The following is a 27,692-nucleotide window of genomic DNA, read 5'->3' on the forward strand; positions in this document are numbered from 1 at the left end:
ATGAAGGGGGGCCTTACATGAAGATGTAATATTTTCCAGCAATTTTAAATTTGTAAAGCTTTTTGGTTATAAATAATCCTTACATATGTATTTAATGTACTTTAAATGGAAAGAAAACTTACAAATAACATATCACATTAGCTTAAAAGGGTCTTAGGCCAAGTAAGACTGAAAATAATTTAGGGTCAATTTAGGCCGTATCACATATTTACACTTAAAAATGCATATTGAAGCTATATGAAATAAAATTTTGTGTCTTTTCTATCATTTCTATACTCAGGTGACATGATACAATAAATCTGAGCACAAAAAGACTCTTGCATTCAACTTTTTTTGCAGACAGTATGGTCTGATACAAAGATTTTTCACTTTTTAGTGAAAAACATGCATGCAATTTTAGTCTCAACAGGCTTATATTTGAACCACTTGCTATCCTACAGAAGAAAAGAAAGGTATTATGTGACATAAAACAGGTACAAAAGACATTGTTAAGTGCTTTTTATACAAATTTAGTGAGGTCTTTATAATGGACTTCAACTTTTATGTTCCAAGCTCCTCACATTTAACTTGATCCAAACAGGGCGTTAGACGAGGATCATATATACAACACATTTTGCGCATATTGTCTGAGATAATCTTCTTTTCTGTAGATTCAGAGTTCACAAATGAGTAATACAACTGGATTGAAACATAGAAACACAAATATTGACACATAAAAACCTGTCAGATAGAAAGTCAGAATGCCACTTATGCATCAAAATTGAAAAAGCTATGAAATGCTTATTTTGACCATAAAATGCCAAAATTGGTCATTTTTGCAAAAATTCTATCAAATAAAAGTTTAAATCCTTTAGTTTTATGCTATTTGATAAATTGACACCATCAAATCATTCAGGGAAGTTGCCAAAGTACAGATTCTATATTTCCTGATTTCACCTCTTAGGTCCGAGTACACAGTTATTTCGTAGTGCATTTCTTTTAGACAATAAATGGAAATTAAAAAAATCCCACCTGCGCTTTCTCAATAATATTTTTACAGTGTGTTGTACTACTTTTGGGACAAATTATATCAAAATTATAGAAAACTTCATCGGCTCTAACTCAAAATATGGACAATTTCATGCTAAGGGGGTCTTCAAATCTTTTGACAGCTTCCGATGTGCTAATTTTTAACATTTTTCAGCTGGACCAAATCACTACTTTACTTTAAAATTCATGACCCAAATTTTTTTACAGTGTCATTTCACCCCCCTACTTACTATTTGAGTCATAAAACATGGAGAAATAAATTCGGAAGGGGTATAAAAAAAATCGACAAGTAACACACTGTCCACACTAGGGACTATATTCGTGGACAACGAAAATCAAAGGACGATAACTGTGTACCCGGACCTAATAGGGTAGAAAAAGTTGACCAATCTTAATGAAACTTGGTATGACTAAAGCTTATTAAATTATAAGACTGCTTACAAAGTTTCATGGCAATAGGATATATATTATAGACAATATGACTAATTCTATATTGAACTTTGAGTGTTAAATTTAGACGTTAAAATTGAAAATTTTCAACTATCAACAATTGAGGCTTAAAAAATTTAAATATTGCAAAAAAATACTTTTGAAATGCCTTAATATATAATATATTATGTATTAAAAGCAATAGAGTACTCATTTGATTCATCAGACTTATCATAATTATTAAAAAGTCAAATTTATATGAGCCTGTGGCTAAAAATGGAGGTTTTCCAATGAAGGGGGGCCTTACATGAAGATGTAATATTTTCCAGCAATTTTAAATTTGTAAAGCTTTTTGGTTATAAATAATCCTTACATATGTATTTAATGTACTTTAAATGGAAAGAAAACTTACAAATAACATATCACATTAGCTTAAAAGGGTCTTAGGCCAAGTAAGACTGAAAATAATTTAGGGTCAATTTAGGCCGTATCACATATTTACACTTAAAAATGCATATTGAAGCTATATGAAATAAAATTTTGTGTCTTTTCTATCATTTCTATACTCAGGTGACATGATACAATAAATCTGAGCACAAAAAGACTCTTGCATTCAACTTTTTTTGCAGACAGTATGGTCTGATACAAAGATTTTTCACTTTTTAGTGAAAAACATGCATGCAATTTTAGTCTCAACAGGCTTATATTTGAACCACTTGCTATCCTACAGAAGAAAAGAAAGGTATTATGTGACATAAAACAGGTACAAAAGACATTGTTAAGTGCTTTTTATACAAATTTAGTGAGGTCTTTATAATGGACTTCAACTTTTATGTTCCAAGCTCCTCACATTTAACTTGATCCAAACAGGGCGTTAGACGAGGATCATATATACAACACATTTTGCGCATATTGTCTGAGATAATCTTCTTTTCTGTAGATTCAGAGTTCACAAATGAGTAATACAACTGGATTGAAACATAGAAACACAAATATTGACACATAAAAACCTGTCAGATAGAAAGTCAGAATGCCACTTATGCATCAAAATTGAAAAAGCTATGAAATGCTTATTTTGACCATAAAATGCCAAAATTGGTCATTTTTGCAAAAATTCTATCAAATAAAAGTTTAAATCCTTTAGTTTTATGCTATTTGATAAATTGACACCATCAAATCATTCAGGGAAGTTGCCAAAGTACAGATTCTATATTTCCTGATTTCACCTCTTAGGTCCGAGTACACAGTTATTTCGTAGTGCATTTCTTTTAGACAATAAATGGAAATTAAAAAAATCCCACCTGCGCTTTCTCAATAATATTTTTACAGTGTGTTGTACTACTTTTGGGACAAATTATATCAAAATTATAGAAAACTTCATCGGCTCTAACTCAAAATATGGACAATTTCATGCTAAGGGGGTCTTCAAATCTTTTGACAGCTTCCGATGTGCTAATTTTTAACATTTTTCAGCTGGACCAAATCACTACTTTACTTTAAAATTCATGACCCAAATTTTTTTACAGTGTCATTTCACCCCCCTACTTACTATTTGAGTCATAAAACATGGAGAAATAAATTCGGAAGGGGTATAAAAAAAATCGACAAGTAACACACTGTCCACACTAGGGACTATATTCGTGGACAACGAAAATCAAAGGACGATAACTGTGTACCCGGACCTAATAGGGTAGAAAAAGTTGACCAATCTTAATGAAACTTGGTATGACTAAAGCTTATTAAATTATAAGACTGCTTACAAAGTTTCATGGCAATAGGATATATATTATAGACAATATGACTAATTCTATATTGAACTTTGAGTGTTAAATTTAGACGTTAAAATTGAAAATTTTCAACTATCAACAATTGAGGCTTAAAAAATTTAAATATTGCAAAAAAATACTTTTGAAATGCCTTAATATATAATATATTATGTATTAAAAGCAATAGAGTACTCATTTGATTCATCAGACTTATCATAATTATTAAAAAGTCAAATTTATATGAGCCTGTGGCTAAAAATGGAGGTTTTCCAATGAAGGGGGGCCTTACATGAAGATGTAATATTTTCCAGCAATTTTAAATTTGTAAAGCTTTTTGGTTATAAATAATCCTTACATATGTATTTAATGTACTTTAAATGGAAAGAAAACTTACAAATAACATATCACATTAGCTTAAAAGGGTCTTAGGCCAAGTAAGACTGAAAATAATTTAGGGTCAATTTAGGCCGTATCACATATTTACACTTAAAAATGCATATTGAAGCTATATGAAATAAAATTTTGTGTCTTTTCTATCATTTCTATACTCAGGTGACATGATACAATAAATCTGAGCACAAAAAGACTCTTGCATTCAACTTTTTTTGCAGACAGTATGGTCTGATACAAAGATTTTTCACTTTTTAGTGAAAAACATGCATGCAATTTTAGTCTCAACAGGCTTATATTTGAACCACTTGCTATCCTACAGAAGAAAAGAAAGGTATTATGTGACATAAAACAGGTACAAAAGACATTGTTAAGTGCTTTTTATACAAATTTAGTGAGGTCTTTATAATGGACTTCAACTTTTATGTTCCAAGCTCCTCACATTTAACTTGATCCAAACAGGGCGTTAGACGAGGATCATATATACAACACATTTTGCGCATATTGTCTGAGATAATCTTCTTTTCTGTAGATTCAGAGTTCACAAATGAGTAATACAACTGGATTGAAACATAGAAACACAAATATTGACACATAAAAACCTGTCAGATAGAAAGTCAGAATGCCACTTATGCATCAAAATTGAAAAAGCTATGAAATGCTTATTTTGACCATAAAATGCCAAAATTGGTCATTTTTGCAAAAATTCTATCAAATAAAAGTTTAAATCCTTTAGTTTTATGCTATTTGATAAATTGACACCATCAAATCATTCAGGGAAGTTGCCAAAGTACAGATTCTATATTTCCTGATTTCACCTCTTAGGTCCGAGTACACAGTTATTTCGTAGTGCATTTCTTTTAGACAATAAATGGAAATTAAAAAAATCCCACCTGCGCTTTCTCAATAATATTTTTACAGTGTGTTGTACTACTTTTGGGACAAATTATATCAAAATTATAGAAAACTTCATCGGCTCTAACTCAAAATATGGACAATTTCATGCTAAGGGGGTCTTCAAATCTTTTGACAGCTTCCGATGTGCTAATTTTTAACATTTTTCAGCTGGACCAAATCACTACTTTACTTTAAAATTCATGACCCAAATTTTTTTACAGTGTCATTTCACCCCCCTACTTACTATTTGAGTCATAAAACATGGAGAAATAAATTCGGAAGGGGTATAAAAAAAATCGACAAGTAACACACTGTCCACACTAGGGACTATATTCGTGGACAACGAAAATCAAAGGACGATAACTGTGTACCCGGACCTAATAGGGTAGAAAAAGTTGACCAATCTTAATGAAACTTGGTATGACTAAAGCTTATTAAATTATAAGACTGCTTACAAAGTTTCATGGCAATAGGATATATATTATAGACAATATGACTAATTCTATATTGAACTTTGAGTGTTAAATTTAGACGTTAAAATTGAAAATTTTCAACTATCAACAATTGAGGCTTAAAAAATTTAAATATTGCAAAAAAATACTTTTGAAATGCCTTAATATATAATATATTATGTATTAAAAGCAATAGAGTACTCATTTGATTCATCAGACTTATCATAATTATTAAAAAGTCAAATTTATATGAGCCTGTGGCTAAAAATGGAGGTTTTCCAATGAAGGGGGGCCTTACATGAAGATGTAATATTTTCCAGCAATTTTAAATTTGTAAAGCTTTTTGGTTATAAATAATCCTTACATATGTATTTAATGTACTTTAAATGGAAAGAAAACTTACAAATAACATATCACATTAGCTTAAAAGGGTCTTAGGCCAAGTAAGACTGAAAATAATTTAGGGTCAATTTAGGCCGTATCACATATTTACACTTAAAAATGCATATTGAAGCTATATGAAATAAAATTTTGTGTCTTTTCTATCATTTCTATACTCAGGTGACATGATACAATAAATCTGAGCACAAAAAGACTCTTGCATTCAACTTTTTTTGCAGACAGTATGGTCTGATACAAAGATTTTTCACTTTTTAGTGAAAAACATGCATGCAATTTTAGTCTCAACAGGCTTATATTTGAACCACTTGCTATCCTACAGAAGAAAAGAAAGGTATTATGTGACATAAAACAGGTACAAAAGACATTGTTAAGTGCTTTTTATACAAATTTAGTGAGGTCTTTATAATGGACTTCAACTTTTATGTTCCAAGCTCCTCACATTTAACTTGATCCAAACAGGGCGTTAGACGAGGATCATATATACAACACATTTTGCGCATATTGTCTGAGATAATCTTCTTTTCTGTAGATTCAGAGTTCACAAATGAGTAATACAACTGGATTGAAACATAGAAACACAAATATTGACACATAAAAACCTGTCAGATAGAAAGTCAGAATGCCACTTATGCATCAAAATTGAAAAAGCTATGAAATGCTTATTTTGACCATAAAATGCCAAAATTGGTCATTTTTGCAAAAATTCTATCAAATAAAAGTTTAAATCCTTTAGTTTTATGCTATTTGATAAATTGACACCATCAAATCATTCAGGGAAGTTGCCAAAGTACAGATTCTATATTTCCTGATTTCACCTCTTAGGTCCGAGTACACAGTTATTTCGTAGTGCATTTCTTTTAGACAATAAATGGAAATTAAAAAAATCCCACCTGCGCTTTCTCAATAATATTTTTACAGTGTGTTGTACTACTTTTGGGACAAATTATATCAAAATTATAGAAAACTTCATCGGCTCTAACTCAAAATATGGACAATTTCATGCTAAGGGGGTCTTCAAATCTTTTGACAGCTTCCGATGTGCTAATTTTTAACATTTTTCAGCTGGACCAAATCACTACTTTACTTTAAAATTCATGACCCAAATTTTTTTACAGTGTCATTTCACCCCCCTACTTACTATTTGAGTCATAAAACATGGAGAAATAAATTCGGAAGGGGTATAAAAAAAATCGACAAGTAACACACTGTCCACACTAGGGACTATATTCGTGGACAACGAAAATCAAAGGACGATAACTGTGTACCCGGACCTAATAGGGTAGAAAAAGTTGACCAATCTTAATGAAACTTGGTATGACTAAAGCTTATTAAATTATAAGACTGCTTACAAAGTTTCATGGCAATAGGATATATATTATAGACAATATGACTAATTCTATATTGAACTTTGAGTGTTAAATTTAGACGTTAAAATTGAAAATTTTCAACTATCAACAATTGAGGCTTAAAAAATTTAAATATTGCAAAAAAATACTTTTGAAATGCCTTAATATATAATATATTATGTATTAAAAGCAATAGAGTACTCATTTGATTCATCAGACTTATCATAATTATTAAAAAGTCAAATTTATATGAGCCTGTGGCTAAAAATGGAGGTTTTCCAATGAAGGGGGGCCTTACATGAAGATGTAATATTTTCCAGCAATTTTAAATTTGTAAAGCTTTTTGGTTATAAATAATCCTTACATATGTATTTAATGTACTTTAAATGGAAAGAAAACTTACAAATAACATATCACATTAGCTTAAAAGGGTCTTAGGCCAAGTAAGACTGAAAATAATTTAGGGTCAATTTAGGCCGTATCACATATTTACACTTAAAAATGCATATTGAAGCTATATGAAATAAAATTTTGTGTCTTTTCTATCATTTCTATACTCAGGTGACATGATACAATAAATCTGAGCACAAAAAGACTCTTGCATTCAACTTTTTTTGCAGACAGTATGGTCTGATACAAAGATTTTTCACTTTTTAGTGAAAAACATGCATGCAATTTTAGTCTCAACAGGCTTATATTTGAACCACTTGCTATCCTACAGAAGAAAAGAAAGGTATTATGTGACATAAAACAGGTACAAAAGACATTGTTAAGTGCTTTTTATACAAATTTAGTGAGGTCTTTATAATGGACTTCAACTTTTATGTTCCAAGCTCCTCACATTTAACTTGATCCAAACAGGGCGTTAGACGAGGATCATATATACAACACATTTTGCGCATATTGTCTGAGATAATCTTCTTTTCTGTAGATTCAGAGTTCACAAATGAGTAATACAACTGGATTGAAACATAGAAACACAAATATTGACACATAAAAACCTGTCAGATAGAAAGTCAGAATGCCACTTATGCATCAAAATTGAAAAAGCTATGAAATGCTTATTTTGACCATAAAATGCCAAAATTGGTCATTTTTGCAAAAATTCTATCAAATAAAAGTTTAAATCCTTTAGTTTTATGCTATTTGATAAATTGACACCATCAAATCATTCAGGGAAGTTGCCAAAGTACAGATTCTATATTTCCTGATTTCACCTCTTAGGTCCGAGTACACAGTTATTTCGTAGTGCATTTCTTTTAGACAATAAATGGAAATTAAAAAAATCCCACCTGCGCTTTCTCAATAATATTTTTACAGTGTGTTGTACTACTTTTGGGACAAATTATATCAAAATTATAGAAAACTTCATCGGCTCTAACTCAAAATATGGACAATTTCATGCTAAGGGGGTCTTCAAATCTTTTGACAGCTTCCGATGTGCTAATTTTTAACATTTTTCAGCTGGACCAAATCACTACTTTACTTTAAAATTCATGACCCAAATTTTTTTACAGTGTCATTTCACCCCCCTACTTACTATTTGAGTCATAAAACATGGAGAAATAAATTCGGAAGGGGTATAAAAAAAATCGACAAGTAACACACTGTCCACACTAGGGACTATATTCGTGGACAACGAAAATCAAAGGACGATAACTGTGTACCCGGACCTAATAGGGTAGAAAAAGTTGACCAATCTTAATGAAACTTGGTATGACTAAAGCTTATTAAATTATAAGACTGCTTACAAAGTTTCATGGCAATAGGATATATATTATAGACAATATGACTAATTCTATATTGAACTTTGAGTGTTAAATTTAGACGTTAAAATTGAAAATTTTCAACTATCAACAATTGAGGCTTAAAAAATTTAAATATTGCAAAAAAATACTTTTGAAATGCCTTAATATATAATATATTATGTATTAAAAGCAATAGAGTACTCATTTGATTCATCAGACTTATCATAATTATTAAAAAGTCAAATTTATATGAGCCTGTGGCTAAAAATGGAGGTTTTCCAATGAAGGGGGGCCTTACATGAAGATGTAATATTTTCCAGCAATTTTAAATTTGTAAAGCTTTTTGGTTATAAATAATCCTTACATATGTATTTAATGTACTTTAAATGGAAAGAAAACTTACAAATAACATATCACATTAGCTTAAAAGGGTCTTAGGCCAAGTAAGACTGAAAATAATTTAGGGTCAATTTAGGCCGTATCACATATTTACACTTAAAAATGCATATTGAAGCTATATGAAATAAAATTTTGTGTCTTTTCTATCATTTCTATACTCAGGTGACATGATACAATAAATCTGAGCACAAAAAGACTCTTGCATTCAACTTTTTTTGCAGACAGTATGGTCTGATACAAAGATTTTTCACTTTTTAGTGAAAAACATGCATGCAATTTTAGTCTCAACAGGCTTATATTTGAACCACTTGCTATCCTACAGAAGAAAAGAAAGGTATTATGTGACATAAAACAGGTACAAAAGACATTGTTAAGTGCTTTTTATACAAATTTAGTGAGGTCTTTATAATGGACTTCAACTTTTATGTTCCAAGCTCCTCACATTTAACTTGATCCAAACAGGGCGTTAGACGAGGATCATATATACAACACATTTTGCGCATATTGTCTGAGATAATCTTCTTTTCTGTAGATTCAGAGTTCACAAATGAGTAATACAACTGGATTGAAACATAGAAACACAAATATTGACACATAAAAACCTGTCAGATAGAAAGTCAGAATGCCACTTATGCATCAAAATTGAAAAAGCTATGAAATGCTTATTTTGACCATAAAATGCCAAAATTGGTCATTTTTGCAAAAATTCTATCAAATAAAAGTTTAAATCCTTTAGTTTTATGCTATTTGATAAATTGACACCATCAAATCATTCAGGGAAGTTGCCAAAGTACAGATTCTATATTTCCTGATTTCACCTCTTAGGTCCGAGTACACAGTTATTTCGTAGTGCATTTCTTTTAGACAATAAATGGAAATTAAAAAAATCCCACCTGCGCTTTCTCAATAATATTTTTACAGTGTGTTGTACTACTTTTGGGACAAATTATATCAAAATTATAGAAAACTTCATCGGCTCTAACTCAAAATATGGACAATTTCATGCTAAGGGGGTCTTCAAATCTTTTGACAGCTTCCGATGTGCTAATTTTTAACATTTTTCAGCTGGACCAAATCACTACTTTACTTTAAAATTCATGACCCAAATTTTTTTACAGTGTCATTTCACCCCCCTACTTACTATTTGAGTCATAAAACATGGAGAAATAAATTCGGAAGGGGTATAAAAAAAATCGACAAGTAACACACTGTCCACACTAGGGACTATATTCGTGGACAACGAAAATCAAAGGACGATAACTGTGTACCCGGACCTAATAGGGTAGAAAAAGTTGACCAATCTTAATGAAACTTGGTATGACTAAAGCTTATTAAATTATAAGACTGCTTACAAAGTTTCATGGCAATAGGATATATATTATAGACAATATGACTAATTCTATATTGAACTTTGAGTGTTAAATTTAGACGTTAAAATTGAAAATTTTCAACTATCAACAATTGAGGCTTAAAAAATTTAAATATTGCAAAAAAATACTTTTGAAATGCCTTAATATATAATATATTATGTATTAAAAGCAATAGAGTACTCATTTGATTCATCAGACTTATCATAATTATTAAAAAGTCAAATTTATATGAGCCTGTGGCTAAAAATGGAGGTTTTCCAATGAAGGGGGGCCTTACATGAAGATGTAATATTTTCCAGCAATTTTAAATTTGTAAAGCTTTTTGGTTATAAATAATCCTTACATATGTATTTAATGTACTTTAAATGGAAAGAAAACTTACAAATAACATATCACATTAGCTTAAAAGGGTCTTAGGCCAAGTAAGACTGAAAATAATTTAGGGTCAATTTAGGCCGTATCACATATTTACACTTAAAAATGCATATTGAAGCTATATGAAATAAAATTTTGTGTCTTTTCTATCATTTCTATACTCAGGTGACATGATACAATAAATCTGAGCACAAAAAGACTCTTGCATTCAACTTTTTTTGCAGACAGTATGGTCTGATACAAAGATTTTTCACTTTTTAGTGAAAAACATGCATGCAATTTTAGTCTCAACAGGCTTATATTTGAACCACTTGCTATCCTACAGAAGAAAAGAAAGGTATTATGTGACATAAAACAGGTACAAAAGACATTGTTAAGTGCTTTTTATACAAATTTAGTGAGGTCTTTATAATGGACTTCAACTTTTATGTTCCAAGCTCCTCACATTTAACTTGATCCAAACAGGGCGTTAGACGAGGATCATATATACAACACATTTTGCGCATATTGTCTGAGATAATCTTCTTTTCTGTAGATTCAGAGTTCACAAATGAGTAATACAACTGGATTGAAACATAGAAACACAAATATTGACACATAAAAACCTGTCAGATAGAAAGTCAGAATGCCACTTATGCATCAAAATTGAAAAAGCTATGAAATGCTTATTTTGACCATAAAATGCCAAAATTGGTCATTTTTGCAAAAATTCTATCAAATAAAAGTTTAAATCCTTTAGTTTTATGCTATTTGATAAATTGACACCATCAAATCATTCAGGGAAGTTGCCAAAGTACAGATTCTATATTTCCTGATTTCACCTCTTAGGTCCGAGTACACAGTTATTTCGTAGTGCATTTCTTTTAGACAATAAATGGAAATTAAAAAAATCCCACCTGCGCTTTCTCAATAATATTTTTACAGTGTGTTGTACTACTTTTGGGACAAATTATATCAAAATTATAGAAAACTTCATCGGCTCTAACTCAAAATATGGACAATTTCATGCTAAGGGGGTCTTCAAATCTTTTGACAGCTTCCGATGTGCTAATTTTTAACATTTTTCAGCTGGACCAAATCACTACTTTACTTTAAAATTCATGACCCAAATTTTTTTACAGTGTCATTTCACCCCCCTACTTACTATTTGAGTCATAAAACATGGAGAAATAAATTCGGAAGGGGTATAAAAAAAATCGACAAGTAACACACTGTCCACACTAGGGACTATATTCGTGGACAACGAAAATCAAAGGACGATAACTGTGTACCCGGACCTAATAGGGTAGAAAAAGTTGACCAATCTTAATGAAACTTGGTATGACTAAAGCTTATTAAATTATAAGACTGCTTACAAAGTTTCATGGCAATAGGATATATATTATAGACAATATGACTAATTCTATATTGAACTTTGAGTGTTAAATTTAGACGTTAAAATTGAAAATTTTCAACTATCAACAATTGAGGCTTAAAAAATTTAAATATTGCAAAAAAATACTTTTGAAATGCCTTAATATATAATATATTATGTATTAAAAGCAATAGAGTACTCATTTGATTCATCAGACTTATCATAATTATTAAAAAGTCAAATTTATATGAGCCTGTGGCTAAAAATGGAGGTTTTCCAATGAAGGGGGGCCTTACATGAAGATGTAATATTTTCCAGCAATTTTAAATTTGTAAAGCTTTTTGGTTATAAATAATCCTTACATATGTATTTAATGTACTTTAAATGGAAAGAAAACTTACAAATAACATATCACATTAGCTTAAAAGGGTCTTAGGCCAAGTAAGACTGAAAATAATTTAGGGTCAATTTAGGCCGTATCACATATTTACACTTAAAAATGCATATTGAAGCTATATGAAATAAAATTTTGTGTCTTTTCTATCATTTCTATACTCAGGTGACATGATACAATAAATCTGAGCACAAAAAGACTCTTGCATTCAACTTTTTTTGCAGACAGTATGGTCTGATACAAAGATTTTTCACTTTTTAGTGAAAAACATGCATGCAATTTTAGTCTCAACAGGCTTATATTTGAACCACTTGCTATCCTACAGAAGAAAAGAAAGGTATTATGTGACATAAAACAGGTACAAAAGACATTGTTAAGTGCTTTTTATACAAATTTAGTGAGGTCTTTATAATGGACTTCAACTTTTATGTTCCAAGCTCCTCACATTTAACTTGATCCAAACAGGGCGTTAGACGAGGATCATATATACAACACATTTTGCGCATATTGTCTGAGATAATCTTCTTTTCTGTAGATTCAGAGTTCACAAATGAGTAATACAACTGGATTGAAACATAGAAACACAAATATTGACACATAAAAACCTGTCAGATAGAAAGTCAGAATGCCACTTATGCATCAAAATTGAAAAAGCTATGAAATGCTTATTTTGACCATAAAATGCCAAAATTGGTCATTTTTGCAAAAATTCTATCAAATAAAAGTTTAAATCCTTTAGTTTTATGCTATTTGATAAATTGACACCATCAAATCATTCAGGGAAGTTGCCAAAGTACAGATTCTATATTTCCTGATTTCACCTCTTAGGTCCGAGTACACAGTTATTTCGTAGTGCATTTCTTTTAGACAATAAATGGAAATTAAAAAAATCCCACCTGCGCTTTCTCAATAATATTTTTACAGTGTGTTGTACTACTTTTGGGACAAATTATATCAAAATTATAGAAAACTTCATCGGCTCTAACTCAAAATATGGACAATTTCATGCTAAGGGGGTCTTCAAATCTTTTGACAGCTTCCGATGTGCTAATTTTTAACATTTTTCAGCTGGACCAAATCACTACTTTACTTTAAAATTCATGACCCAAATTTTTTTACAGTGTCATTTCACCCCCCTACTTACTATTTGAGTCATAAAACATGGAGAAATAAATTCGGAAGGGGTATAAAAAAAATCGACAAGTAACACACTGTCCACACTAGGGACTATATTCGTGGACAACGAAAATCAAAGGACGATAACTGTGTACCCGGACCTAATAGGGTAGAAAAAGTTGACCAATCTTAATGAAACTTGGTATGACTAAAGCTTATTAAATTATAAGACTGCTTACAAAGTTTCATGGCAATAGGATATATATTATAGACAATATGACTAATTCTATATTGAACTTTGAGTGTTAAATTTAGACGTTAAAATTGAAAATTTTCAACTATCAACAATTGAGGCTTAAAAAATTTAAATATTGCAAAAAAATACTTTTGAAATGCCTTAATATATAATATATTATGTATTAAAAGCAATAGAGTACTCATTTGATTCATCAGACTTATCATAATTATTAAAAAGTCAAATTTATATGAGCCTGTGGCTAAAAATGGAGGTTTTCCAATGAAGGGGGGCCTTACATGAAGATGTAATATTTTCCAGCAATTTTAAATTTGTAAAGCTTTTTGGTTATAAATAATCCTTACATATGTATTTAATGTACTTTAAATGGAAAGAAAACTTACAAATAACATATCACATTAGCTTAAAAGGGTCTTAGGCCAAGTAAGACTGAAAATAATTTAGGGTCAATTTAGGCCGTATCACATATTTACACTTAAAAATGCATATTGAAGCTATATGAAATAAAATTTTGTGTCTTTTCTATCATTTCTATACTCAGGTGACATGATACAATAAATCTGAGCACAAAAAGACTCTTGCATTCAACTTTTTTTGCAGACAGTATGGTCTGATACAAAGATTTTTCACTTTTTAGTGAAAAACATGCATGCAATTTTAGTCTCAACAGGCTTATATTTGAACCACTTGCTATCCTACAGAAGAAAAGAAAGGTATTATGTGACATAAAACAGGTACAAAAGACATTGTTAAGTGCTTTTTATACAAATTTAGTGAGGTCTTTATAATGGACTTCAACTTTTATGTTCCAAGCTCCTCACATTTAACTTGATCCAAACAGGGCGTTAGACGAGGATCATATATACAACACATTTTGCGCATATTGTCTGAGATAATCTTCTTTTCTGTAGATTCAGAGTTCACAAATGAGTAATACAACTGGATTGAAACATAGAAACACAAATATTGACACATAAAAACCTGTCAGATAGAAAGTCAGAATGCCACTTATGCATCAAAATTGAAAAAGCTATGAAATGCTTATTTTGACCATAAAATGCCAAAATTGGTCATTTTTGCAAAAATTCTATCAAATAAAAGTTTAAATCCTTTAGTTTTATGCTATTTGATAAATTGACACCATCAAATCATTCAGGGAAGTTGCCAAAGTACAGATTCTATATTTCCTGATTTCACCTCTTAGGTCCGAGTACACAGTTATTTCGTAGTGCATTTCTTTTAGACAATAAATGGAAATTAAAAAAATCCCACCTGCGCTTTCTCAATAATATTTTTACAGTGTGTTGTACTACTTTTGGGACAAATTATATCAAAATTATAGAAAACTTCATCGGCTCTAACTCAAAATATGGACAATTTCATGCTAAGGGGGTCTTCAAATCTTTTGACAGCTTCCGATGTGCTAATTTTTAACATTTTTCAGCTGGACCAAATCACTACTTTACTTTAAAATTCATGACCCAAATTTTTTTACAGTGTCATTTCACCCCCCTACTTACTATTTGAGTCATAAAACATGGAGAAATAAATTCGGAAGGGGTATAAAAAAAATCGACAAGTAACACACTGTCCACACTAGGGACTATATTCGTGGACAACGAAAATCAAAGGACGATAACTGTGTACCCGGACCTAATAGGGTAGAAAAAGTTGACCAATCTTAATGAAACTTGGTATGACTAAAGCTTATTAAATTATAAGACTGCTTACAAAGTTTCATGGCAATAGGATATATATTATAGACAATATGACTAATTCTATATTGAACTTTGAGTGTTAAATTTAGACGTTAAAATTGAAAATTTTCAACTATCAACAATTGAGGCTTAAAAAATTTAAATATTGCAAAAAAATACTTTTGAAATGCCTTAATATATAATATATTATGTATTAAAAGCAATAGAGTACTCATTTGATTCATCAGACTTATCATAATTATTAAAAAGTCAAATTTATATGAGCCTGTGGCTAAAAATGGAGGTTTTCCAATGAAGGGGGGCCTTACATGAAGATGTAATATTTTCCAGCAATTTTAAATTTGTAAAGCTTTTTGGTTATAAATAATCCTTACATATGTATTTAATGTACTTTAAATGGAAAGAAAACTTACAAATAACATATCACATTAGCTTAAAAGGGTCTTAGGCCAAGTAAGACTGAAAATAATTTAGGGTCAATTTAGGCCGTATCACATATTTACACTTAAAAATGCATATTGAAGCTATATGAAATAAAATTTTGTGTCTTTTCTATCATTTCTATACTCAGGTGACATGATACAATAAATCTGAGCACAAAAAGACTCTTGCATTCAACTTTTTTTGCAGACAGTATGGTCTGATACAAAGATTTTTCACTTTTTAGTGAAAAACATGCATGCAATTTTAGTCTCAACAGGCTTATATTTGAACCACTTGCTATCCTACAGAAGAAAAGAAAGGTATTATGTGACATAAAACAGGTACAAAAGACATTGTTAAGTGCTTTTTATACAAATTTAGTGAGGTCTTTATAATGGACTTCAACTTTTATGTTCCAAGCTCCTCACATTTAACTTGATCCAAACAGGGCGTTAGACGAGGATCATATATACAACACATTTTGCGCATATTGTCTGAGATAATCTTCTTTTCTGTAGATTCAGAGTTCACAAATGAGTAATACAACTGGATTGAAACATAGAAACACAAATATTGACACATAAAAACCTGTCAGATAGAAAGTCAGAATGCCACTTATGCATCAAAATTGAAAAAGCTATGAAATGCTTATTTTGACCATAAAATGCCAAAATTGGTCATTTTTGCAAAAATTCTATCAAATAAAAGTTTAAATCCTTTAGTTTTATGCTATTTGATAAATTGACACCATCAAATCATTCAGGGAAGTTGCCAAAGTACAGATTCTATATTTCCTGATTTCACCTCTTAGGTCCGAGTACACAGTTATTTCGTAGTGCATTTCTTTTAGACAATAAATGGAAATTAAAAAAATCCCACCTGCGCTTTCTCAATAATATTTTTACAGTGTGTTGTACTACTTTTGGGACAAATTATATCAAAATTATAGAAAACTTCATCGGCTCTAACTCAAAATATGGACAATTTCATGCTAAGGGGGTCTTCAAATCTTTTGACAGCTTCCGATGTGCTAATTTTTAACATTTTTCAGCTGGACCAAATCACTACTTTACTTTAAAATTCATGACCCAAATTTTTTTACAGTGTCATTTCACCCCCCTACTTACTATTTGAGTCATAAAACATGGAGAAATAAATTCGGAAGGGGTATAAAAAAAATCGACAAGTAACACACTGTCCACACTAGGGACTATATTCGTGGACAACGAAAATCAAAGGACGATAACTGTGTACCCGGACCATGTGCCATGGTATCTCTCTATTAAATTGGGGAAAATATAGCATTTTATTCTTCATATTTGAATCTTTATGTAAATTACATAGAATGTAATCGAAAATTGATCCTTTTTCAGTTTTATACACTGCTGGAATTAAAAATTTTAATTTTATTTTCAATTAATTTATACAATTACTTTTTTCATTGCAATCGGATATTTAATCTTGGTGTATTAAGGATGTACACCTCTGAGGAGCCAAACATTTCTAGAATTAAACTTTTCTTCACCTGATTTTTGGGTTTATATGACTGTAGGAAAGTAACTGATGAAGAAAAAATCATATGGTGGTGCACTTCGTTTTTTTTTGCTACAGCCATTTGAAAGTACCCATTTTTTATGATTTTCCCAGTTTTCATCAATTTTAACCCATTTTTGAGCTATTATCATGAGAAAAATCACAATTTTACAAATAAACTTTTTTTCATACTTTCACTCAAGATGAAGTGGACCAATCTGAATAAATTTAACTAAAAAAACTATAGGTTGGTGTTAATATTAGAAAGTTTTATTAAATTGTGTTGCTTTTTTGTGTCAAATTGATCATGCTGTCAATTTTGTAAATTTGGGATTTTTCTCTTTTTTTTTAGAACAAAAAGCATGTTATTTCAACGTCTTTATTGTTATAAATGATTGAAAAAATACATATCTAAGAATTTTGAAAAGTAAAAATTGATATGAGATGTACATATTTTTGGTAAAATCATTTCTTCGTACCCTCACCAATTTTCTCAACTTTTTGGCTGATGACACTAACCAGATTGGTACTCAAAAACTACTTATTGTAAGTACGCGATTTTTTCACAGAGTTTAGTTTGATTATAATGTTTTTTATATTCATTGATATTTTCCACTTGTATCACTTGTTTTGGAAATAATTCCCAAACGAGATTTCAACGAGACTGAAACCTCAGAAGAATACATCCTTAAACTCACCATTCTCTTTCTGTTAATCCATTCAAAATGACAACATTCACACCGGTAACAGTGTACGCTTGATGCCGAATTGCTCTCAGGTAAAGTTCAAACGAATTGGCTTACAAAATGCTCATCTATTTGAGAAATAAACAATGCCTTTCCGAATTAATAGACAAATTCTATTCACACAGACTTTGCGTTGCAATGGATGTCGAAATTATTAAGGTTAATAAAAACGAAAATATTTTCAGTTCAATATCAGTTCAATGAATGTTTCCGGAAAAATTCTATTGATAAATAATTTTTTTTCATTCTTACTTTGTGGTTATGAGTTACGAGAAACGGTCATCTGCGCGCTTTTAATTACCAAAAAATTCGACAAGCGATTAAGACATAAACTGATTTTAATTTCATACCCAGCATTCAAAATCGGGCTAAAACGTCACAACCCGATGACGTATGTCAACCTACAAAGTTACAAATATTCGATTTTCTCCGTTATTTACGAAAGCCTATTAGGGTCACAAAATTTTTTTTTATCTCGTAATTACGAGAAAACTATCGAGTAATAACACGATAATTATCTCGTAATTACGCGATAATTATCGCGTAATTACGAGATAATCATTGTTTTATCTCGTAATTACGAGATAGCTATCGCGTAATTACGAGATAATTATCGCGTAATTACGAGAAAACTATCGCGTAATTACGAGATAATTATCGCGTAATTACGAGAAAACTATCGCGTAATTACGAGATAAGAAGTTTTTTATCTCATATTACGAGATAATTATTGCGTAATTACGAGATAACTATCGCGTAATTACGAGATAAATATCGCGTAATTACGAGAAAACTATCTCGTTATTACGAGATAAAAATTCATTTGGCCAAGTAGATTAAGAGGAGAAAGTTTTTTGTAAAAGATTAAAAAAATTTAATTGCAGAAATGACTTTAAAGGGCAATAACTCCTTAAAGGGGTCAATTGACAATTTTGGTCATTTGACTTATTTGTAGATCTTACTTGGCTAAACATTTTTGCTCCTACAGTTTATATCTTTCTATTATAATATTCAAGATAATAACCAAAAACTGAAAAATAATCATTAAAATTACCAATTCAGGGGCAGCATCCCAACAACGGGAAGTCTGATTCGTCTGAAAATTTTTACTCTGTCATATTTGCTCTAAATGCTTTAGTTTCAGAGATATAAACCATAAACTACATTTTAATTGTAATTACGAGATAAATATTTTTTTTTTTGTGACCCTAATAGGCTTTCGTAGTTATTAGAGGGGATATAAATTTAAAACTTTGTGAATGTGTTCTTTATATTATGATGAACATTTTTAGATGAGAAGTACAAAATCGCGAATTTCCCCCTTTAATGGTTGATTAAATTTTGATATGAGGAGATTGTATGTTGAAAAAATTAGGGAATGCATATACCAAGGCCTAATCTGTATACAAGAAAAGTTAAACGAGCAATGAAAAATTTGTCATTCAGAGATCTGAACACAGTAATGTAGAACTACAAAAAAATATGTAAATCCTTCAGCCATGGATTTGAACATCATTAATGCAATTATGGCTTTCAGGGATGGGAACACTATTAACTGTCAAATTATGTCCCATTGCGGTTTGAACGCTTGTGGTATCAAACTATATCTTGGGCAATTTTGATACTAAGATTCGAAAATTTTACGGACGCCATCACGAGTTGGTTGACCGTTATGGCATGTCTGATTCACAGATGACAACGGATATGTTACAATGGTCGTAACCACAATTTTGTTCCTCTAATGTTACCTAACGAAATAAACTTTTCACCGAGTTTGTATTATAAAAACTACGGCGGGTGCCACATTTAGACCAGGATCTGCTTATCCTTCCGGGGCACCTGAGATCCCCCTAGTTTTGTTTAAAAGGGGTTAATATGCTCTTGCTTTAAATTTTTTTTTTTCTTTGTGCTTTTTATTGTTTGAATGTCTTCTGTGTTTACAGCGATAACAGTCTTTGCTTTATGCGCCCCTGATATGCAACATACTCATGCTTTGTATCGATTTGATCAGTTAAGCCCTTTTCAACTGATTTTTATAGTTTGTTCTTATGTTGTACTGTTACACCACTGTCCAAGGTGAGGGGAGGGTTTGGTGCCAACAAACATGTTTAACTTCGTCATATTCTGTATGTGCCTGTCTCAAGTTAGGAGTCTATGATTCAGTGGTTGTCGTTTAGTGCTGTATATCCTATTTAATGATCGTTTTTGTTGTTCTGTACATATTTCAGGCCGTTAGTTTTCTCGAATGAATTGTTTTAATTTTTTTTATTTCAGGTATTTTTATAACTAACTGTGCGGTATGGTGTTTGCTCATTACTGAAGACCGTATGTTGATCTATAATTGTTAACTTCTATGTCATTTGGTCTCTGGTGGAGAGTTGTCTCATTGGCAATCATATCTCTTCTTCATATTTGTTATACTGTTTGTCTTTTGTCTTTCAATATCAATATTTCACAATCGGTCAAGTTATTGGGTAAGAAAATCTACAAGACCGATTTTTAATTAATTTGGTGATGTCTTAGGGTTAGATAAAAGTCAATTACCAATCTGCTATTGCGTGTTGCCTAATCACTTTATATAATTTTTCAATATATTCTATAGGTGTAACACGACGGGTATCACATGTGGAGCAGGATCTGCTTACGTTTCCTGGGCACATTAGATAACCCACGGTATTTAGTGGGTCTCGTGTTGCTCAGTCTTCAGTTATCTAGTTGTGTTTTATGTACTTATGTTAGTCTTTTCGTCGTTTTTCGGTTTTTTTTTGCTATGGCATGGTCAGTTTATTTTCTACTAATGAGTTTCAATTACCCTTTGGTATCTTTTGCCTCTCTAATACTAGGTATACCTTGCAGCATTTCATCACCACTAGTGTAAAACTTTTTGCCTCGTTCTCAAGTGATTTGAATAACTATGTCCACAAGTATTTAAACACCAGTAATGTAAAGTTATGGCCTTCAGTGATTTGAATACAAGATCATTTGAATTTGGATTTAAACAACACTAATTTCAAACGAGTCATACGAAGATGAAACGATCCTCTGTCTCTGACGCACTAAAATATAAGTCTGGTATCCTTGATGAGTTTTAAACGTTATGTTCACCTGCGGGTTGGACGCCAGTAAGGCAAAACTATGATCTCCAGTGATTGCAACGCCAGTAATGTAAAGCTATATCCTTCTGTGATATCAGTATATCAGTAATTTAAGAATAAATTTTCCAGTGATTTGAATACCAGAAATATAAAACTAGGTTCTCCAGTGATATGAAAACCAGTAATGTTAAATTATGTCCTCCAACGATTTGGACATCAGTAATGTAAATCTGATTTGATCACCCTTAAGGTAAAACTATGTTCCCTAGCGATATTATCACACATAATGAATAACTATTTTCCATACGATTTGATCATCAGTTATGTAAAAGCATGTTCTTTAGCGGTTTGATAACACGTTATGTAAAACTATCTTCCCTAGCGAATTCATCACCAGTAAGTTAAAACTATGTGATCAAGTGATTTCGTCACCAGTAAGCTAAACTATGATCTCAAATGATTTGATCACTCTAAATGATAAACTATGTGATCCAGTGATTTGAACACCAGTAATGACTAATGTAAACTTAAGCACTCCAGTAATGTCAGCAATGACACATTACATTTGATATTATATTTTAATCCAACACATTTTAGATGATTTAAGTAGGTCTTTCCACTTTTCCGTGGAAAGACCTATTGATTTTGTTCTGATTATTATTGTTTTTTTCTTCCGCCTAATTTTTGTTCTTGCGAGGTATTGTTGTTTCGCATGATGTTGCTTAGATATTTGGTATATGATATCGAACAGTTTATACGCTTTTAAAACTGACACCGTTGAACCGAAGACTTTCCGTTGTAAGAGTTATCTCCTCAAACACTGTTTTTCTTGTGTCCACTACCCCTTCGCAACCATAAAAGATTACGACAAACTTATTTTACCAAATTGCTCGCTATATCTTCAGGATGTTGTGTTTGGTTTTCACCGAAGCGTTCCGGAGACTCTATATGAGAGTTATTTCCCCTTATGCATTTGATATAAGTGATATGCATTTCTAACTGGTAAACCATAAGTGATAGAGACCTAGGGTCTTTTGATTTGAGGTCCTTGGACCAAAAAAAAAAGAAAATTTGGTCAGGGTCAAAGGTCAAGGTCATATTCTAAATTTTGATTTTGGCTTATTTTCACTTCTTTTCAAAAACCGTATAAGATATCGACAACATATTATTACTAAATTGTTAGTTGCGACATGTCGTTACACATACATTTTGGTTTAAAGAGTGCGCTAACATTAAATTAGAGTTTTCTCCCCTCTTGTATTTAAAAATACGTGTATGGTGATATAACTCATTAACTATATATAACTAAGACCTAGGGTCTTTTGATTTGAGGTCCTTGGTTTATGACCTTGAAATTGAGCTCAAGGTCATAGGTAAAGTTGACGTTCTAGATTTTGACCTTTGCTTTTACCTCATATGTATACATGATAAAGCCATGGGACTTTTTGCATTAGGTTGCAAGCCATTTGACCTTGAAAAATCCAACCGGAAGTGACCTCGTGTAAACCGGAAGTAGCTATTTTTTGTACTTATTTAATATAAAAGTATATAGAACCATATATTTTTGGAATCAGTGTCAAGTAAACATTCAAATTATACCGGAAGTAACAAAATTCAAACCGGAAGTAACAAATTATCTCCCTTATTTAAAAAAAAATGTATAGAAACCATATATTTTTGGAATCAGCGTACAATAAGCTATCATTTGACGCTCGAAATGACATTTTAAACCGAATTTTAATATTTTTATATCAAAATAGATCTGTATGGGTGGAAAGACCTTCAATTGTCTTCTGAACAATTGGTTTTTAATTTATTTTTTTTACTTCCGCCTAATTTTTCTTTCGTTGTGTTCTTGTTTTATAAGATGTCGCTTATATATTTGGAATAAGATATCGTACAGTTTATACGCTTTTAAAACTAACACTGCTTAACTGAACACTTTATGTTGTAAGAGTTATCTCCCCAAACACTGTTTTTCTTGTGGCCACAACTCCTTCACAACCGTAAAAGTTTACGACAAATTTATTTTATCAAATTGCTTGTTACAATCTTCAGAATTAGGATGACCATTTGGATCGAAGTTATCCGGAGACTCCATATGATAGTTATTCCCCCTTATGCATTTGATATAAGTGATATGCATTTCTAACTGGTAAACCATAAGTGATAGAGACCTAGGGTCTCTTGATTTGAGGTCCTTGGTCCAAAAAAATGAAAATTAGGTCAAGGTCAAAGTTCAAGGTCATATTCTAAATTTTGATTTTGGCTTATTTTCACTTCTTTCCAAAAACCGTATAAGATATCGACAAATTATTTTTACTAAATTGTTAGTTGCGACATGTCGTAACACGTAAATTTTGATTGAAATGGTACGTTGACCGTAAAGGAGAGTTTTCTCCCTTTTTATATTTAAAATTACATGTATGGTGGTATAACTCTTTTACCAAGTATAATAAAGACCTAGGGTAATTTGATTAAAGGTCCTTGGTTTATGACCTTGAAATTGAGCTCAAGGTCAAAGTTGAAATTGACGTTCTAGATTTTGACCTTTGCTTTAACTTCATATTTAGACACGATAAAGCCATTGGACTCTTTTCATTAGGTTGCAATTTACATGAGCTTGAAAATCCAACCGGAAATGACTTTGTGTAAACCGGAAGTAGCTTTGTTTTGTACTTATTTGATGTTAAAGTATATTGAACCATATATATTTGGAATCAGTGTCAAGTTAACTATCAAATAATACCGGAATGACATTTTTCAGACCGGAAGTAACAAATTATCTCCCTTATTTCAATAAAATGGTTTAGAAACCATATATTTTTGGAATCAGCGTACATTTAGGTATCATTTGACATTGTATATGACACTTTAAACCGTTTTTAATATTTTCATATCAAAATGAATCGTAAGAAGTTGAAAGACCTTCAATTGTTCTCTGAACCAATGGTTTTTAATTATATTTAAAATTAGTCCACTTATTTCAAAGGAGAAGTTGCTTAGTGTAGTTTCCCATGAAATTTGTTTCATGGTGGTGGCAGGCAGAAAGTATGCTTGGATAGGTCATTTTCATAGGGATTTTGCATTGAAGAGATTTCATATGCAAATAATTGAAATATCAATTACAATAAATTTATACCTTAAAGTGGACCTTTGTTTATTTTATTTACTTAGACAAAAACTCACATCCTAAAACACTTTTTATGAGTAGGGGGTTATGCCACAAAATTTAATATGTGATAGAACTATTCATGATAGTGCTTTGTGTGGTTTTAATTTTTATCATTATCAAATGCGTTAATAAATATTAATGCTTTAAAATTCAATGTGACTCTTTCCTGTGGTGAAGTAGATCCCAGGTCAACCATATTAAATCATGCCTACCATGCGAAACCAAACTCTTGTTCATCATTCAATTAGTGTCAAAACTACAACTGAACGACACTGTTAATGCAATAAATTGGACAAACATGTGTGCATACATTTCATGGTAAATTGCGTGATAATCACACGTTTATGGAAACTGAATTTATACAGGAGTTTGAAATGCACATGTACTGACTTACAGTAACTTACTTTTGAAAAGTTTGCCAATGCAGGAAATATCAAAATTTTTATCTTTTGACATACCTATAATATCAGACATATTATTTTTTGTTTAGATGATGGCAAGCTCTGAACCTTCATGTGGTGTATGTGAATATCAACATGTCTTCAAACCTGCGTCCATATGGTGTTCAGATTGCGACGAAGGCCTATGTTTGGACTGCAGCAAGCATCACGGGATTTCCAAGGCAACAAGAAAGCACGGTACTATACCGATATCAGAATATCAAAATCTGCCTACTTACATTACAAATATTAAGCAGATATGTAGTAAACACGATGAAAAATATCAAATTTATTGCAATGAACATGAATGCCCCTGTTGCAGTAAATGCATCGTTGAAAAACACACGAAGTGTCAATATATTGTCAATCTTGATGATGTTGTCAAAAACACAAAGACCTCAAGCGCCTTTCTTGAAATTCATGAAACATTAAATGAGGTTGCTGAAAACATCAAACAGATCCGTCAAGATAAAAATAACAATCTAAAAACCTTGTTGGAAAAAAGAAAACAGATCGAATGTGAAATTCAACAGGTTCGAGTAAATATCAATCAACATCTAGATAAACTGCAAGAGAATTTCATATCGGAATTGCATGAGATAGAAAAAAGAGAGAACAAAAAAATAAGTAAGTTATTGAAAGCTTTAGATGAGCATGAAAGTAAAGTTGCAGAGCACCAAAAAAACATAACACACATAAAACAATACGCATCCGATGTACAGACCTTTCTAGCCCTAAAAGAACTTGAAATTGGTGTTATTGAAAAATGTCAGTTCATTGATTCACTTACTGAGAGTAATATGCTAAATCGTGTGGAAATCATGTCTAACATCAATACATCACTGACAGACATTGCAAAGAGTGTTGTTGTGTTTGGAAAAATTGATATTGCCAACTCCAGAGTCTCAGTAAATATTGCAAAGAAAAAGCAACAACAAGCTCAGTTGATACTACCAAAAACTATATCCGTGCCCATTGAGAATTTACAAATCCAGTTGCAACAAACTATATGCACTGAATCGTCTTATGTCAGGGGATGTTGCATATTGCCTGATAGTAGAGTTGTATTCACCTTTCCTGTTTTAAACAAAGTAGATGTAGTAAAAGAAGACGGATCGGTTGATTTTTCTTTGAGTGTAACAGCAGCATATGGTGTAGTATACAACAATGAAGATAACACTATAGCGATATCATCCTCCTGGGGTGAAATTGGCAATAAAATAACAACAATTGATTTAAAGCAACGACAACCAAAGAAAACTTTTGAACCGGGTGGAAAAACCACTGGCATAGCGGGAACAAATAAAATACTGCTGTATCACATTAGAAAAAAAGGAATTCAATTAGTGGATCTTACTGACCAATCAACACGTGACATAACTACTGACAATATGGATACAACAATCAATATTGCAATATCTGGACACAACCTTTATTATTCTTTTCATAGTCATCATAAAGTAGTATGCTGTGATCTTCAAGGAACACAACAATGGACATTCAAAAATGAAAAGGTTTTGAAGTTTCCAGCTGGAATATCTGCTGACAATGGTGGTAACGTGTATGTTGTAGGGTTTGGGACGAAGAATGTCGTAGTTATCTCACAAGATGGACAAAAATAAAGGGAGCTGTTAACAACTCGAGATGGTTTAGATTCTCCATGGTCAATTAACTTTGGAAATGAAACTAATCTGTTATTAGTTGAAAATAATTGTGGAAAAGCTTATCTGTTTAACGTATCCAAAAATTAAACCACTTTAATTATATCTAAAATGCATTATTGAATGAAATTAAAATGATTGATACATACAAACACACATACATACATGGAAACACAATTGTTATCAACTCTTATAAAAATTTATATTAATATTAATGTTGTCATTCCTTTTTTGTATTAAAAGTAATACGTTTAGTTAGTCTTTTGTCTCGTACAATTGCAAACGCTAGATAGGTTAACTCAGTGCTTTTGTGTTGATTTATAAATATAAATTTAATTTTGAATCAAAATGGGTCGTATATTTTTGGCCATAGAAACTTTAAAATAGATTGAAAAAATAAAGGCAGAATGTGTCCATGGGACACAGATGATACCCCGCTTGCATATAACGTTATAAAGGGACATAACAAAAGAACTGTAAAAGTGACGCCACCTAAATTCGAACTTGATCTGTTTTGTGGGGTAATAAGCTTTGTGTATATGTTTCATATCATTTGGTCAAAGAAAACTAAAGTTATAGAACGGAAACCAATTTCGGGACGTACGAACGGACGTACAGGCGGACAAGGGTAAACCTTAATGACCTAACAGCTGAAACAAAGTTACTTTCTCAATATGCCAGTTCTACAGTGCCCTATAGATGGCTGTGAGTGGAAATTCCAGAACCTAGATGAAGCATTTGCAGCTGCCCTAACCACTGCTCTTCAGATTCATGACAGAACCGTCCACCCACCTCTGGCTCAACCAGCAACGCACAGGTTAAAATTGGACCCACCTACTATAGCCGCAGGATGTGATCCAGACCAATGGTCGGCATTCACCAGACGGTGGAATATGTATAAAACAGGGATGGCGATCACAGACAATATCTTGCCCGCTGCCCTTTTCTACTGCTGTGTCACTAATCTTCGTACAGACATCATGCGTGACTTCCAAGATGATGTCACCAACATGATGGAGACAGATCTTCTAAATGCTGTCAAAAGACTGGCTGTCAAAGAAGACGAGAGCACACTGGTCCAACGCATTAAATTGAACAGAATGACTCAATCACCTGGATCAAGTATCCGGACGTTTTTGGCTAGTCTCAAGAGGCCAGGCATCACTCTGCCAGTATAA

At 31.6% G+C, this 27,692-nt stretch overlaps 1 protein-coding gene across 1 annotated transcript in view; it reads left to right on the forward strand.

The window, feature by feature from the left end:
- The window catches only part of LOC127706779 (uncharacterized), a 48,759-nt gene extending 21,991 nt beyond the window's left edge, over nucleotides 1–26,768 (forward strand). The window contains exon 2 of the mRNA XM_052211464.1: nucleotides 24,904–26,768. Within this exon, the coding sequence (XP_052067424.1) occupies nucleotides 24,904–26,475 (1,572 nt within the window). The 3' untranslated portion in view covers nucleotides 26,476–26,768. The remainder of the gene's footprint in view (nucleotides 1–24,903) is intronic.
- Nucleotides 26,769–27,692: the final 924 nt, after the last annotated feature.

The sequence above is a fragment of the Mytilus californianus genome, unplaced genomic scaffold (genome assembly GCF_021869535.1).
Source record: "Mytilus californianus isolate M0D057914Y unplaced genomic scaffold, xbMytCali1.0.p SCAF_6, whole genome shotgun sequence".
Taxonomy (NCBI): Eukaryota; Metazoa; Mollusca; class Bivalvia; order Mytilida; family Mytilidae; genus Mytilus; species Mytilus californianus.